The following is a 14,718-nucleotide window of genomic DNA, read 5'->3' as shown; positions in this document are numbered from 1 at the left end:
TAACGTGACCTTGTAATTTCACGACCTAATATATTGACAAGCAAGTATTTATAGGCAAGATAAAAATCCAACCTGTACTTGTTCAGGGTGTACAACCTCCTCTTTCTTAAAAATCTTAGATTCTAAATGAGAGTGACATCAGTCATTTTTTTTTCTAAAACTTCCTTGGATCAGGTACAATTAATATTGCCTACAATTTCTTAATTATTTTAATTATTATATTAAGGGGTTTTAATGAGACCATTTCAAGGCTCAAAGGGCCCACTATTCATTATTTGACAGTTGAAAGAGTTACTACTCCCCTAGACTAGAATTGTGGAAAGATGTTATCCAAATAAAAATACAGTACATAGTATAAATATCTGTCGGTTAATGTATGCGGATATTAGTTTACAGAGTACTTTTGAAATAATTGTCACAATGTATTTCTGTACATTAGTTCCTATTTCCTGCATTTCCAGAGTTACGCACTAAGATCATTTGAAAAGGCTTACAAAAACCAAAGGGATATCCTAGTTTTTCATTCATGGTTTGTCAGAATTAAGAAACTTGCTTTGTGTGTGTCCCAAAGCCTTTTTTAAAGTAAGTTTTATGCATGATTATCCTGCTTATGCAAGAGATTATGTTGTAAAATCATTGTTTTTATTTTATACATACATATATAAGTATTTAGAAAAGTAATGTCCTGTCTTGTCCTGTACAACATACACTAAACCACAAATGTAAGCAGTTGTAAAGGCCTTAACTCTGTTTGAGCTTAAATATTTTTAAGGAGGAAGTATTTAAGTCAGATGTTAATAATTAAGCTAATTTCTTTATAAATTCTTCATATTTCTTAATTATCTTTGTTAGTTTCTCTATTTATTTCGGTAAAATGGTACACTCATTTGAAGCTTTTTGCGTTTACCATAGAACATGTATATTTTGTATATTTCTGAGATATGTCATTTAACCTGTGGTTCCTTATTCGACATTGGCAATTTAGTTGCCATTGGTTCCAGTAAACCAGTATGTTAAAACTTCAATATGGCCGATCTTTAGGTTGAGAAATTTTTGTTCTAGTTTTTTTATATATTTTCTTAATATTCTTGTGTGCAAGATACTAATTTTTTATCTATACAAAGTTTCCGTTGTGACCATTATTATAATGAAAGGCATTAGCATCACAGAATATCATTTACGATCTCAAAAGTCTCGCTTTCAGGGATCATTTTTCACACGATCTTACCATCTTTGTTGGAAATAATCAACTTTTCAAGTTATAGAGACAGGAACTTGGCTTAGCTTCTTGGAAAAATTAGTTGAAGCTCAGGGTGCCTCCTGACAGGCCATGTACATACATTATTTTTGGATTTATCAAGTTAAAATAAGTTTACTTCCAAATCCACTAAGAGATACAGATTGAATGATGAATACTAGAGTAGAGGTTAAACATTGTTATCTATTAATAAAAGCACAAGTTTCTTTGCTGCTACATTCCAAACTATGGTGTGTATGTTTATTAGTTGCTTGCAACAAAATACAAGGTAATGTGCAGTTCTTCTCGTTCAAAACTAGAAAACATAGGTTTTTATTTTAAATGTATGCGATAAAGTTTTTAATAAAAACTTGTAACCTGCTGCAGATTTACATTACAAAAACATAATCTTTGATAATTCTTTGCACAGGAAAAACTTATGAAATTTGGTGCAACCTGATCTTTCATGACTAAAAATGTTGACAAGCTGTAGAAATTGATTGGGATTCTTTCTACTGGGGTGCTATTACTGTAATTATCAATCACTCAAACAGCAGTTAAGGCTCTTCATTGGATTTTATACCATGAAACCTCAGTTGTTTTGAACATTTGTATTTTGTAAACTAGCAGCAGAACTTGACTGGATATCTCTCCATTTTCTTTCGTGCCTTTTCAAACTTGAAAACAAAGCAAAAATAATGTGGCTGAATTAACCACAAGAATGTTCTTATATATATAAATTACTTCAAAGGCTCAAAGTAAATGTTACACTATAATTAGTGTGACTTATTTCCCTTAGGTTCAGATTCATGTAATGTATTTATTTTGTCCTTAGTTAGGACTAGGTAAATGATGTTTAAGTTTCAAACATTTTTGCCAGCATACAAAAATAAGCTGTATGATAAATTTACTTTTTGTAAAGGAATATAAATATTTATTAAAAAATACTGTGGTTTTATTTTAACAATTTTACAATAAATATTATGAGCACTCATAAAATGCTTACCATCAGGGGGAAACAATTTTATCAATTTCCCTTAGAAGACATTGGCATTGTGGATGAACTTCAACACTGGCTAAATCTTCACACAACTTCCGAGTGGTTTTTGGGGCTGCAGCATGTAGGAGACGCACAACTTGCAATGCCTCCTTTATCAAATTCTGCCTAATCTAAAGAATGTAAAAAGAAATGTGCATGAGCAACAAAACCTATAATAATATTTTTTACAACAGTAGTGGTGCAATAATACAATTCACTCACTTTCAGTTTTTCATGTAGCTACTACATGCTTTATTTAATTTCAATCAATGAAATTAAAAAGTTATTCCAGCTTATTCTTTCTTGAAGTTGTTTCCAGCATTAACCTTTGAAATACCTCATTTGTGATATCTTTGTTTTTATTTTAGCCAGTTTTATAAATCCATATTTCAGATACTCTAGCCTTTCTTTTAACACTATAGACTCCAGGTTCAGATTTTTGTAATGCGCCCCAGTGTTTGACTCAGACGTTACCAACCTCCCCTTGATAAACTAGCACATTTTGGAGGAAGGGTTATAATAGTACAAGTTTAGCCCTGAAGGTACTACTGTACTACCAAGGAAATACGTATACAAACTTGATTAATCAAATACAGCCTTAAGAATAACTCCCAGCTACAACAACCTGATAGATCTTGAAATTAGGATATAAGACAAAATAAAAAAAATAAATTGCCATAGCAAGCTAAGGGGCTCAATTAATTAATACCAATAACTTTAATCATAAACGAAAGTAAACACTGGTAAAGTACAAAGAACTTATTCCCATACTTCAATAAGAAATTCTTTTATCTTGTTTAAAGGTGAATAACCTTACAGGGAATAAAATGTTATTCCCCAGAGTCTTTTGAGTTGGAATAAAAATATGAACAGATTTGCAAGTTTTAATTACTAAAGAGATAACTGCTGCCTTACACAAATTTCTTGCTCGGTTACCATCATAAAAGTGTACACATGCATACCTGCTTCCACTTTGTTGGTAGCAGGTACAAGATCTTAATTCCATAAAGTGTGCACAATAAAAGCCAAAAAAGTACTAAAAATCAAGAAGTACTGACCTGGTCATCAAGATCTGACTCCTGGCTTGTAACATCATACAAAAGTCTCAATATAATCTTCAAAATGGATGTAGCATTAGCATGGATCTGAGGCCAACTCTTCTGTATATATACCTGCATGCCCTGCAGAAAACCACAAAACTCAAAATAGAACTTAAGAGCCAAGGAAATTTCAAGTGTTTGCTTACATTTGAATATATATAGTCCATTAGTTTCTTAATGTTACTGAAAAAATAATTCTCGACTGTCAATCAGAAGACAGGAATGAATACCTAGGGAATATGCAATTGCAATTTTGTTCCACAATGAAAATAACTTCTCACTTGCGTACTCTAAGCCTCAATTCCTCCATTTTGAAGTGTCACTACTTTGAGCTGTACTGAAACAGACAACACTGGTATAAATCAGTTTTGTATATCTTGTAAACCAATTATGTACAGTAGTCTACAAATGTACCGAGAAGATATTAAGTTAATATATCTTAGTTTTACCAGACCACTGAACTGATTAACAGCTCTCCTAGGGCTGACACGAAGGATTAGATATTTTTACGTGGCTAGGAACCAGCTGGTCACCTAGCAATGGGACCTACAGCTTATTGTGGGATCCGAACCACACGATATCAAGAAATTAATTTATATCCCCAGAAATAAATTCCTCTGATTCCGTGTTGGATGAGCCGGGATTCGAACTTTGGAACACCGGATTGGCAGCCGAGCGCGAAAACCACTCGTCCAGCGAGGAACTACCGAGAAGATATTAAACTCAGAAGAATTTGAAAATAGCGTATCAAATACTTGGCAACAAAGAAAAGCTGTAGCAAAAAATACACTGAGTGCATATGCATGAGAGAGCGCTGTCTCCAAGGCCAAAAAAAAGCAACCTAAGCACACCGAGAACTCAGCTGCAGTTACGAGTCCTCTACATGCATACATATGTATTCTCCCAAAAAAGAAATACATCGCCGTTAAATACATGCTAAGATCAACACATCTTAAAAAAACTTGACACACACTGCTTCTATGGGGGAAAAAAATTATGGTGATCTGAACTGTCTCTTTAAACCCAAAATGATTCACATATAAAGAGAAAGAAAAAAAGCCCAAGGGCATAAAAAAAAGATTGTAACACTCATGCCGTCAATGAAAGAACCGCTGCTGGGAACACCACACTACACACCTTGAGCAGCAAGCACTGGTGAACACATGCACTCACAGATATCAACTGAGCAGCACACTTGAAGGCACCTCACGGCGGCAAAAATGCTGACGCTAATTAAACTCTTCTTCTCAGTACCAGAACAACGGCTAACTAATTCCTATCACCTCTCACCTAATATTTGAAATCCTAATTCATTTTCACAACCAGTCTCTCCAGAAACGTAATTCAGAACAGCCTTTTCAAGCTGCCATTAATTTCTCAATAGGCGTAAAAGGTTCATATTCCTGTCTGCCACCAAAATACCTACATAGGTGGTGGTTCCCTTCTTTTCTCTCGGGGTTTGTTTGCAGTAGCTGGCAAAAGGATTACTTAACAGCAACAAACTTATCAATGATCCTCAAAACCTAAACCAGCTTGGCATCAAAATGCTCACTTATAAAAGATGCAGGTTTGTATTATTGTTGTAACAAATGATACTTCAAAAAATAAAGATGGCTGACTGAATCAAAACATGGTTATGATTACAAGTTCAAATGATCTTTTAACATTCTTTATGATACAGTATACATACTTTCAGAATATTGATCCTGTCTTCTGACTTCGGACCTGAGTAAGTTGCCAAGTAATCCTCAAACATTGGAATGATTTCCACTGACCACCTGCAAAATGCATAAAAATCAAGTATTGTGATTTAAAAGGAAAAGCAATTTTACATTAATGACTACGTGCATTTAAACACTGCTACACCTAAATAATACTTACCCTAGAAAATTAATAAGTAGCTTTGTAATCAATATAAAACTATCAGTAATTTTCTTGGAGCTTACATTTGATAAATACATCTATGAGATTTAAAGTTAAAAAATGATCTGTACATTAAAACTGCATCTATCAACTTTGCACATGTGCATATGTATAGTTAAAAACATAATAGTATAGTATGTAGATATCTTGTATTGCCAACGATATTGAGGGAATATATAATATATATATATATATATATATATATATATATATATATATATATATATATATATATATATATGTATATATATACAGGCAGTCCTCGGGTTACGACAGGGGTTCCATTCTTGAGATGCGCCGTAAGTCAAAACTCGTCGTAAGCTGGATCATCGTCAAAAATCCTAAGAAAACTTACTTTTAATGCTTTGGGTGCATTAAAAACCTTCATATATTGATTATTTTGCATTTTTGGTGTCATATTTCTTCTGCCAGATCAGCGTTGTAAGCGTCGTAACCCTGGAAATAATTTCTGTTGAATATAATTGAAAAGCGCCTTAACCTCGGAACGTCATAAGTTGAACCCGTCGTAACCCGAGGACTGCCAGTATATATATATATATATATATATATATATATATATATATATATATATATAGATATATATATATATAATATATATATATATATATGTAATGATGAAAAGTTGGATTCTTTAATGCAAGATTTTCGAAAATACAAATGCTATTAACTGCCAATAACCTGTACTTATTTCATTATGGTTCTTAAACTAGCTGGCTATCAAAATAACACCAAATTAAACATCAGACTGCTTCACTTGATGATTCTGATAAATAAGTAAAAAGGATACTTAAACTTCAAATGCCAAGAAATCCTCCTACAGTGGAAGGTCCTAAGTGGTCTATTTTGACAAAAATTTACATTATTACTGGTACCCATGATGAATTGCAGCATATCCACTAGACAGCTTTCCCTCAAAAATAGGATATTTCAGGTTCAGGTTGGAGCAATAATGTCAGATGTATTCAATCAGGAAGAAGGAGTACCACAAGGAAGTGTTTTAAGTGTAACCTTGTTTGCCTTGGTAATCAATGGGGTTTCTAAAATAATTCCCCCAGATATAACATATACCCTTTTTGTTGATGACTTATCGATTTCCTTTGCAGCATCAAGGATGGCAGTGGCTGAATGCCGCCTTCAGCTCTGCATTGATAATATAATAAAGTGGGCTGAGGTTAATGGTTTTAGATTTTCCACCAGTAAAACTGTAACTATGCACTTTTGTCGTATAAGGGGAATCCACCCTGATCCAGATCTATTCATTCATAGGCAGAGAATTCCATGTGTTGGTGAAACAAGGTTTCTTGGCTTGATTTTTGATAGCAAGCTGACCTGGATTCCACATCTGAAATATATTAAGGCAAAATGCTTAAAAGCAATGAATTTGCTGAAAGTCGTGTCTCACACTTCGTGGGGTGCAGACCGAACTCAGATGTTGAGATTATATAAAGCCTTGGTCTTTTCAAAATTAAGTTACGGGTGTGAGGTGTACACTTCTGCAAAGCCAAATAGCCTTAAAATGCTCAACTCAATTCATCATGGAGGAATACGGTTGTGTACTGGAGCATTTAAATCATCTCCCACCGAGAGCATGCTTGTAGATGCTGATGAGGTGCCACTGGATCTTCATTATAAGCGTCTGCTGGTTCGGAGCTGGTATAGATTCCAGAGGCTACCTAAGTCTTTAACCAGCATTTGTATGAGAAATGAAAGGCATTGGCAGTTTTATGAAAATCACCCCAAGCAACCTCATCAATTCGCTTTTAGAGTCAATACCATTGTTCGTGAATTAAACATGCCAAGGGTCGAGATTTTACCAGCAAAATATTCAGTTAGTCCCCCCTGGAACTTCCCAGAGGTAAAATTCTGCAGATATTTCAATTTTACCAAAACAGAATTGTCCAGTGAGGCCACGCGGTCAATATTTTTAGAACATTCCTTGCAACATGACGACTCCACTGCAGTTTTCACGGACAGCTCAAAGTCAGATGCTGGCGTTCGGGCTTTGGTGTAGTCCTTCCCTGATGTAGAGAGGAGTGGCAGGTTGATCATCTGTTGCATCAATTTTTACAGCAGAGTTATATGGAATTTTAAAGGCTTTAAAGGAAGTTTTAATTCGGAATGAAAGTAATTTTATTATATATTGTGACTCAAGAAGTGTTCTTCAGTCACTGGAATCTTTTAACCCTTTAAACCCTTTGATTTTAGATATATTGGAATGGCTGCTTTTACTAAAAAGAAGAGGGAAAGAAATAAAGTTCTGTTGGGTGCCTTCTCATGTTGGGGTGGCTGGGAATGAGAAAGCTGACCAAACTTGCAAAGTCTGCGGTCAGCTCCCCAGAACCCACAAGATGCCTACTACCATATCGGATTTGTATCCTCTAGTAGGTCAGAGAATTAAAAAATGTTGGCAGTCCCAGTGGGAGGATATTTTAAACAATCAAAAAATGCGTAGTATCACGTCTTCAGTGTCTCCTTGGTCATATCCATATATGCCAAGGAGACAAGAAACGATGTTGTGCAGATTGAGGATTGGACATACAAGACTCACCCATGGGTTCTTGATGTCTCGTGAAAATCCTCCGTTTTGCGAGAACTGTACTGTGCCCTTGACTGTGAGACATTTGCTGGTTGAATGTCCCAGACTTGGGAATTTGAGACATAGGTTCATGTCTTGGGGTCGTGACAGAGTAGGTAATTTTATCCTAGCTACAATTCTTGGAAAGGATTGTAATATAGAGCAGTTATATATTTTTATGAGGGAGGCTGGCCTCCTTAACCAAATTTAAATTATACAGAGATTGTCTATGTAAGAACTTTTATATATGAACAAAATTTTTATATAATATATTTATAGATTTTTATATGAAATTTATCAAAAATTTAATTTTTTTTTATTTAATTTTTTTTGGTGTCAATTACCCAGATGTTGTGACGCCAGGTATAATACACAATCAATCATCATCATCCCTCATGGTTAGCAAGAAGCTTAAATGTGGTTGCCTATGCTCTCTCACCTACCACTTTGTGTGTGTGTGTTTTTTATTTTTTATTTTTTATTTTTTTATTTTACTGGCAAGAATATTTTACCTAATGGGAAGATGTGACCATTAGTAGTAACTCATTTTAAGTGTGATGCTTATCTTCAATAGGGTAGTTTTTTTTTGTCACTGGCTTTCAAGACAGATGAAAGTCAACTTCCAAATGTCTTTCTTCTGCAAGAATATGCTTATTCTTTTTTCAAACAATAAAATCTACGTAGAATAATACACTCACTTGAGGGATAAAATCCCCATGGCATTCAAAAGGGCTGGCAAAGCTGCTGAATAAGTAATGCGCAAAGCTATGTTCTGCTCGTGTCTCATCTCTTGTATAAGCTGCTGCATAATTGTGTCGTAGGTACTTACCTGAAAATTAAGTAAAATCAAATATTGTAATTACTACTAAATTGAAGTCTTAAGCTTAACCTTCAAGATTACATCAACTATGCAATATGATCAGGAAGAATTCCATTAAGCTATCAAATTCAACAATTACTTACACTTCTGAGGTGTCCAGTATATTCGGGGTCAGATTCAAGAACTTCAGCAACTAATATGAGTGTCGGATATAAAGCCTCCAAAACTTTGACCTCTCGTGAATGTAGAAGATTTTTTATGGCTTCATAGATTACCATACCTCTGCCATACCATCGAATCTCAGCACCAGTCTGTCAGTCAAATTTATTTTACAGAACAAACACAGAATGTATATTGAGAAAGAATTTAAGAAAACATGAAAAATAAGGTAGCTTAAAAAATTAAATGATTCACAAAATTTCTTTACAAAAATCTGGTTTTATGAAATTCTTTTAAACAGTACCTCTAACTTTATTCAACAGAACCAAAGTTACAAAGGGTTTCTTTTTATTCAATTTCATGCTATACATAAGCCACCAAAACTGTTGGAAATGTAACTTACAATTTGTTTTCACCATTGAGAAGAGAAGCAAAAAATCCTGAACAGAAGTTTGTATTATCTTAAAAGTAGATTACTTTTAACACAATCTGAGTGTTAACAAACATGTTAGTCTTATTAAGAACAACCCTTCCTCTGTATGTAAGTGAAGATAAAAAAAAATCCACCTAAATACATCAAATTTTTAAAAAGATTTGCATTTTCCTACATATACATACAAGCTTGAAAATCTTTTACATGGATACCTTTGACCAAAGCTGTTATAATTATTGAAATCTGATATCAAAGGAGGTAACTCCCACCCAGAAATGACAACTTCCCAGTCAAAAGTGTGAGCAGGGGAACAATGACTTCTGCAGCACCTGCCCATCCTGGCATATACAGTACGGATGACAAAGCTTTGTGTCAGAGTTTATCTTGCTTGTAACCTGCCTCTGGAGATATATAAGAAAACTTCTTAAGTTTCTTGTAAGTGATATGAAGACCAGCTTAGAAGGTATAATAATATTATAGAAACCCAGACAAATATGCTCTACCACCAACAGGGATGGAGTCACATCTACTTAAAAACATTAGGGAATGGAAGATCCGCATCTGGTCTGACTAGCAATGATACAGTTGTTGGCTGCTAGGCTGAATACAGAAAAGAATGCCAGTTATCTTCTTTCATCTGATCTTTCACCACCATCATCCCTAAGCAAAATGCTGTTCTATATAGTGGAGCTTGGGCAGTTACACATGTTGAACAACCACATATGTAAGGACTTTTAGGTGACATCCCCCAAGCAGAAACACCTACCCTCAGAATTTAGGACAATGAGAAGTTTCTCCTCAATGTTTAAGAGAGAGTAATGACCCTGCTTTGTTAGTAGGAGAGACCAAGAAATTTTCCCACACTCTTTACCAGTGCCATGGTTAATAAGAATCTATCTCCTCAAGAACTCCCTGCACATGTAAGGACAAAGGACTGAGAGGACAGTGCAGACTCTGGAGACTCTGGAGAAAGACCTGAAGTGTGCTCCATAGCCACTAGGTGTTGTGAAGAAGCCCTAGTTACTCTACTAAGACCATTGCACTCCTGACTAAGAGCAATGCCTTAATAAAAAATACCTCTTTAATTCTGCCTGTAAGGGTTTCATGGGTACCAGTAATTGTTAGAGTATAGAGAATTATCCACCCCTTTGAGATTAAATATTAGCTTATTCACATACATGCCATTCATTTGATATCGAATAAATATATTCTGTTGGGTCAGGATGTGGTAACAAAACCTAAAGTAAAATCAAACAAACTACCACTGTATGCAAGAAAATTTCTGCTTTTCATAACAGGGCTTCTAGAAATGACAAGTATCAAAGAATTTTCATGTGAGTTGCCTGAGAATACATTGTAATGTCATCTACAAAACTTACAGAAATATTAGTAGAAATCTAGATAGAAAAATGTTACAGAGTTAACCTGGTTTGCAAGACTCCTCACATTTTTATTCTCTGAAATTATCTGCTTTCCAAAAGTTATACAGTATGTAGGTACAGAATTTATATATATACTAACAGGAAAAAGAATAAGCAAGACTTACAGTATTTTGTAAAATGTGGTGAAGGCATTTTAATCCGAATATTTTGTTTCGTTGTTCCCAATCATCAACTATGAAGAGCGCTGGGGGGAGTAAATAGGTGAGGTAATTGCCAAGACATTTTTCCTGAAATATTCAGATGGTAAATATTTCTCACTTTCAGTTCACCATCAAATTATTTACAAATATTCTTGGCCTATCAGGCAAACCATTTCAAAAGTGGGGATAAGCCAACTGATAACAGGTAATTATTGTCATTATTTTTATAAGTGAGAGAGAGAGAGGAGAGATAGTGAGAGAGAGATGAGAGAGAGACGAGAGAGAGAAGAGAGAGAGAGAGAGAGAGAGAGAGAGAGAGAGAGAGAGAGAGAGAGAGAGGTAAAATTTCTCTTACCCATATAATAACTGCAAAGTCACCTGACACATCTCTTTTGTTATACTAGCTTAATTAGCATAATTTAAAAATACAGACTGCTAGTACTTCAATCTTTTTGAAATTTACATGTAAAAAATATAACCATTTTAAAAGACTTTTACAAACATAAAATATAATACATATTTACATCTAAATTCAAAAGGATAAACCAATATGATGCTCTTGCAGCAACACATTTTTTCCATGACTTCTTGTTGAATGCGCTGGTTAGAGTTTGCAATGCACACTCCAAATAATTGATGGCACAACTTTCCGAGTCTTCTGGTTCACCACACAACAATTTCTTTAAAGTAGGTACACTGGCAAACTGGCAAAGTATTTGAATAACATTTTTAGCACTTAGAGCAGCCTCTTTACTACTCCATTCCCATTCATTTTCACTGTATTCACTTGCAAGAAGCAAACTCCTAATAATGATATTTTTCTTAAACAAAAATGAAAATTTCTCTCCTTTATTTTGTGAATTATTCAGTTCCTCTAAAATTCTGCACAAAATATCCAAGCGTCTTTTTGCTGTAAATGCCACACCAAGAAAATCTGATCTCTCATAAGGAACATCTTCTGCTCTGTTTAAATGTGGTGCATGGCAAGACTGTATCAACTTTGTAATTGTAGATTCTATTTCATCTTCAGTAATGTCATTCCCATTCATTAATTTTTCTAAAAGACAAGGAATTTGGTCATCTTCTAGTGCATCCATAACTAAGAACTGTCTTTTCTTGCAACAGTATTTAAATTTCCTGGAAAAAGAGAAGACACAACATTATACACAGAACTCCACACAATTTCCTCAGGTTCGTTTATAGTTCATTGTTCCGAATTTATTGTTTATAATTTTGACCTGCTGTTCTAAGCAGTGATTATAATTTTTATCTCTCCTAAGCCTGGATAAAAAGGGAGGGTTGCAGTCAGGAAGGATATCTGTTCATAAAACTTATCTAAACAATTCATGCTATTCAATGAATGTTCAAAACACCTGGATAAAGTTCCAGTAGTTAATTAAGCTGAGAAGAATGACTCCAGCTAGTATAATAAGTGGCCCGATGTTACCCATCACTTACCATCTGTATAACTATACTTTTTTCCTTTGACACAATAATGAAAAAAAAAAGTTTGGTTCAAGGTGAGATTAAGATAAAAAGACTTTGGGATTGTACATATAAGGAAAATGCAAATTAATTAATGATTTGAACCTACATAAATAATACAAACCCTCATTTTTTTTATATAGCATCATGGGCTAGGTTAGGTTAAGTATTGTTAAATTACGCTGCAACATATTATTCACATTACTTTAATTTATAGTGTCTAGGCTAGGTTCAGTGGGAGATCCAAGGAGATGGGAGAAGCCAATCTGGCCAGATAAGAATCTGGTCCCATACATTAGGTTGACTTAGGTTGTAACCCTAATTATTTTATTCTACAGTGCTCAAGGTTAGGTTAGATGGGGGGGGGCAGAGGCTCTGTGGGGGGCAACCCCTCCCCACCCAAGTAAGGACCCACTTCCCTAGGTTAGGTTAGATTAAACACATCCTCATAATTACTCATTGTGTTTTCCCTTAACCAAAACCCCACTTTACAACTGTGGTCCCCACTATTGTACGATAAAGAGGTTCACTACTCTAAAACTACTGATAGCCTAGCTATCTACTACCATAATGAAATGAATGTCTGAAAAGTTTGAAGCAACATTACAGTAGTACCTAACAGGAAAACCATATTTTCAACACCAGAATGTGATTATGGTTTTGGCTATAATACTAATTTTACCAATGACCTAGGTAGGTAGGATGCATCCCTGTAATTGACATTCACACAATTGACTTGCTTTTGGCCCAATTCCTTAGGCTAGCCTAAAGAAAGAAAAAAAAATACTCAACTGAGGTTCCCTTATAACTATCACATGGGTATGAGGGATTGAGAGGTAGATCTAGGGTACCTATCCGCAGCGGCTCAGACTATGGCAGTTGCGGTTTTTCTATGCAGTTTTACCTACTGAACAAGAATTGAAAGTAATATTTATTCAGACGACTGTAATTAACCCTCAGGGGCCAGTACTAAACACGGCAAAATACATTGGACGCCCTAATCCCTAGTGGATGTCATATCCGCGATTACGTTTTTTGCAGGGAATTCTAACGAATAGGTAGTTCCGCACGAACTGCAAGGAATGTAACCGAGGATACGACATCTATTAGGGGACGTCCAATGTATTTCGCCACGTTTAGTACTGGCCCCGGGGGGTTAATTGCAGTCGTCCGAATAGCCTAAATATTACTTTAAATTCTTGTTCAGTAAGTAAAATAACATAGGAAAACGTCAATTGCCATAGTCTAGGCCACCGCGGATTGCTTCTGTAGAAATACCGTAGGCTAGGCTAGTGGTAGGTAATAGCTATACCTAAGTACAACACGAGATAGGATTACCTAGGTAGCTAGGTACTAACTACCTAGGCTATCTAGCTTAATGAGTTTGATAAAATGTTGCCACTGTAGACGGAGGGGTCACGTGCTTTGGTTAATGTACTGACGAGAAGTTAAGTAGGTAGCATAGCATCAACTTAAAGTAACCTTTGAAAATACAATCATTCTTGCATTAATCGACTAGGCTAGGCAGTATCTTTTCATTTCGTCCAATTGCTGCCCATGATTTACAGTACTCACCCTACCAGACAGGTAGTATAACAAACTGAAATGTCTCTTACAAGTGAAACTCGAGTTGAACATTTAAGCTGATACAATAATCATGTCATCCAACGTACCGGAAAATTACCAAGTACTTGTTCGCAGTCCAGGAGATTATAATCCACAATAGCATCAGAAAGGTAGGTGATTTGCCCACGAAATGTCAATTGTCAAGACTCTCACGAGTAGTAGTAGTAGTAGTAATAGAAGCCCGGTTTCATTCATAAAACGGCCCCTTACTCGGGACTTGTTTTTGTTTAGATTTACTTCTCGGTGTTAGCTTTTGATAAATGCATCTCGATTCTGAGCATCGTCTCTAGACAGATCAATGAGCAGTAGGGTGTTAGGTATCAAATCTTTGTCTTCTTGGCATGGCTACTGCGTGAAACTACATTTGCTCCTAATTTAATGTAGTTTACAAATCTAACTTTTTTCTCATTGCTCCATTTGCTTTCCACTCCTTTAATCGCTCTCTGTTACTTGTCTCTAGCGTGTTTAGACTGCCTGTAGTTAATGTTGTGATACTGCATCATATTTTGTGATGTCAAAGAGTATACTTCTCTATACTCTTAGGTGATACTTAGCTACTACATTGCAGCTACTGATGGGATCTTTGGCTGATGTATATCAGCCTGCAATGTGTGGTTTGGTGTTATCATGTCAGTTTTTTCTTGTAAGTTCTTAAATTTCTCGTAGACATTCAAGGTTGACTGTTCATAGTGTTACTCCAGTTATCAGTTTGAGTGTA

The 14,718-nt window shown here is 35.2% G+C and overlaps 1 protein-coding gene across 2 annotated transcripts; it reads right to left on the bottom strand.

Moving 5' to 3' along the window:
• Positions 1–653: 653 nt before the first annotated feature.
• On the bottom strand, positions 654–14,438 carry LOC135212582 (TELO2-interacting protein 2-like). Of its 2 annotated transcripts, XM_064246127.1 has the most exons (8): positions 13,991–14,438; positions 11,414–12,026; positions 10,854–10,976; positions 8,859–9,026; positions 8,594–8,724; positions 5,067–5,154; positions 3,335–3,457; positions 654–2,407 (listed from the first exon to the last, which is right to left on the bottom strand). In XM_064246127.1, the coding sequence occupies exons 2-8, from the start codon at positions 11,984–11,986 to the stop codon at positions 2,246–2,248; spliced, it is 1,368 nt and encodes a 455-aa protein (XP_064102197.1). In that variant the 5' UTR covers positions 11,987–12,026; positions 13,991–14,438; the 3' UTR covers positions 654–2,245. The 2 variants fall into 2 exon arrangements, with proteins under 2 accessions (XP_064102197.1, XP_064102196.1); XM_064246126.1 differs by lacking the exon at positions 13,991–14,438 and having other exon boundaries at positions 11,414–12,058.
• Between the last annotated feature and the right edge of the window lie 280 nt (positions 14,439–14,718).

Source organism: Macrobrachium nipponense, chromosome 41 (assembly GCF_015104395.2).
Source record: "Macrobrachium nipponense isolate FS-2020 chromosome 41, ASM1510439v2, whole genome shotgun sequence".
NCBI lineage: Eukaryota > Metazoa > Arthropoda > Malacostraca > Decapoda > Palaemonidae > Macrobrachium > Macrobrachium nipponense.
The sequence above is the reverse complement of the archived record's forward strand: the minus strand, read 5'-3'. Positions and strand labels throughout refer to the sequence as shown.

Coding starts and splice junctions, on each gene's coding strand:
- LOC135212582 (XM_064246127.1), bottom strand. CDS start 11,986: ATGGATGCACTAGAAGATGACCAAATTCCTTGTCTTTTAGAAAAATTA. Junction 5,155..8,593: donor ATGGGGATTTTATCCCTCAA/GTGAGTGTATTA, acceptor TGCATTTTGCAG/GTGGTCAGTGGAAATCATTC. Junction 2,408..3,334: donor AGTCAGATCTTGATGACCAG/GTCAGTACTTCT, acceptor TACATTCTTTAG/ATTAGGCAGAATTTGATAAA.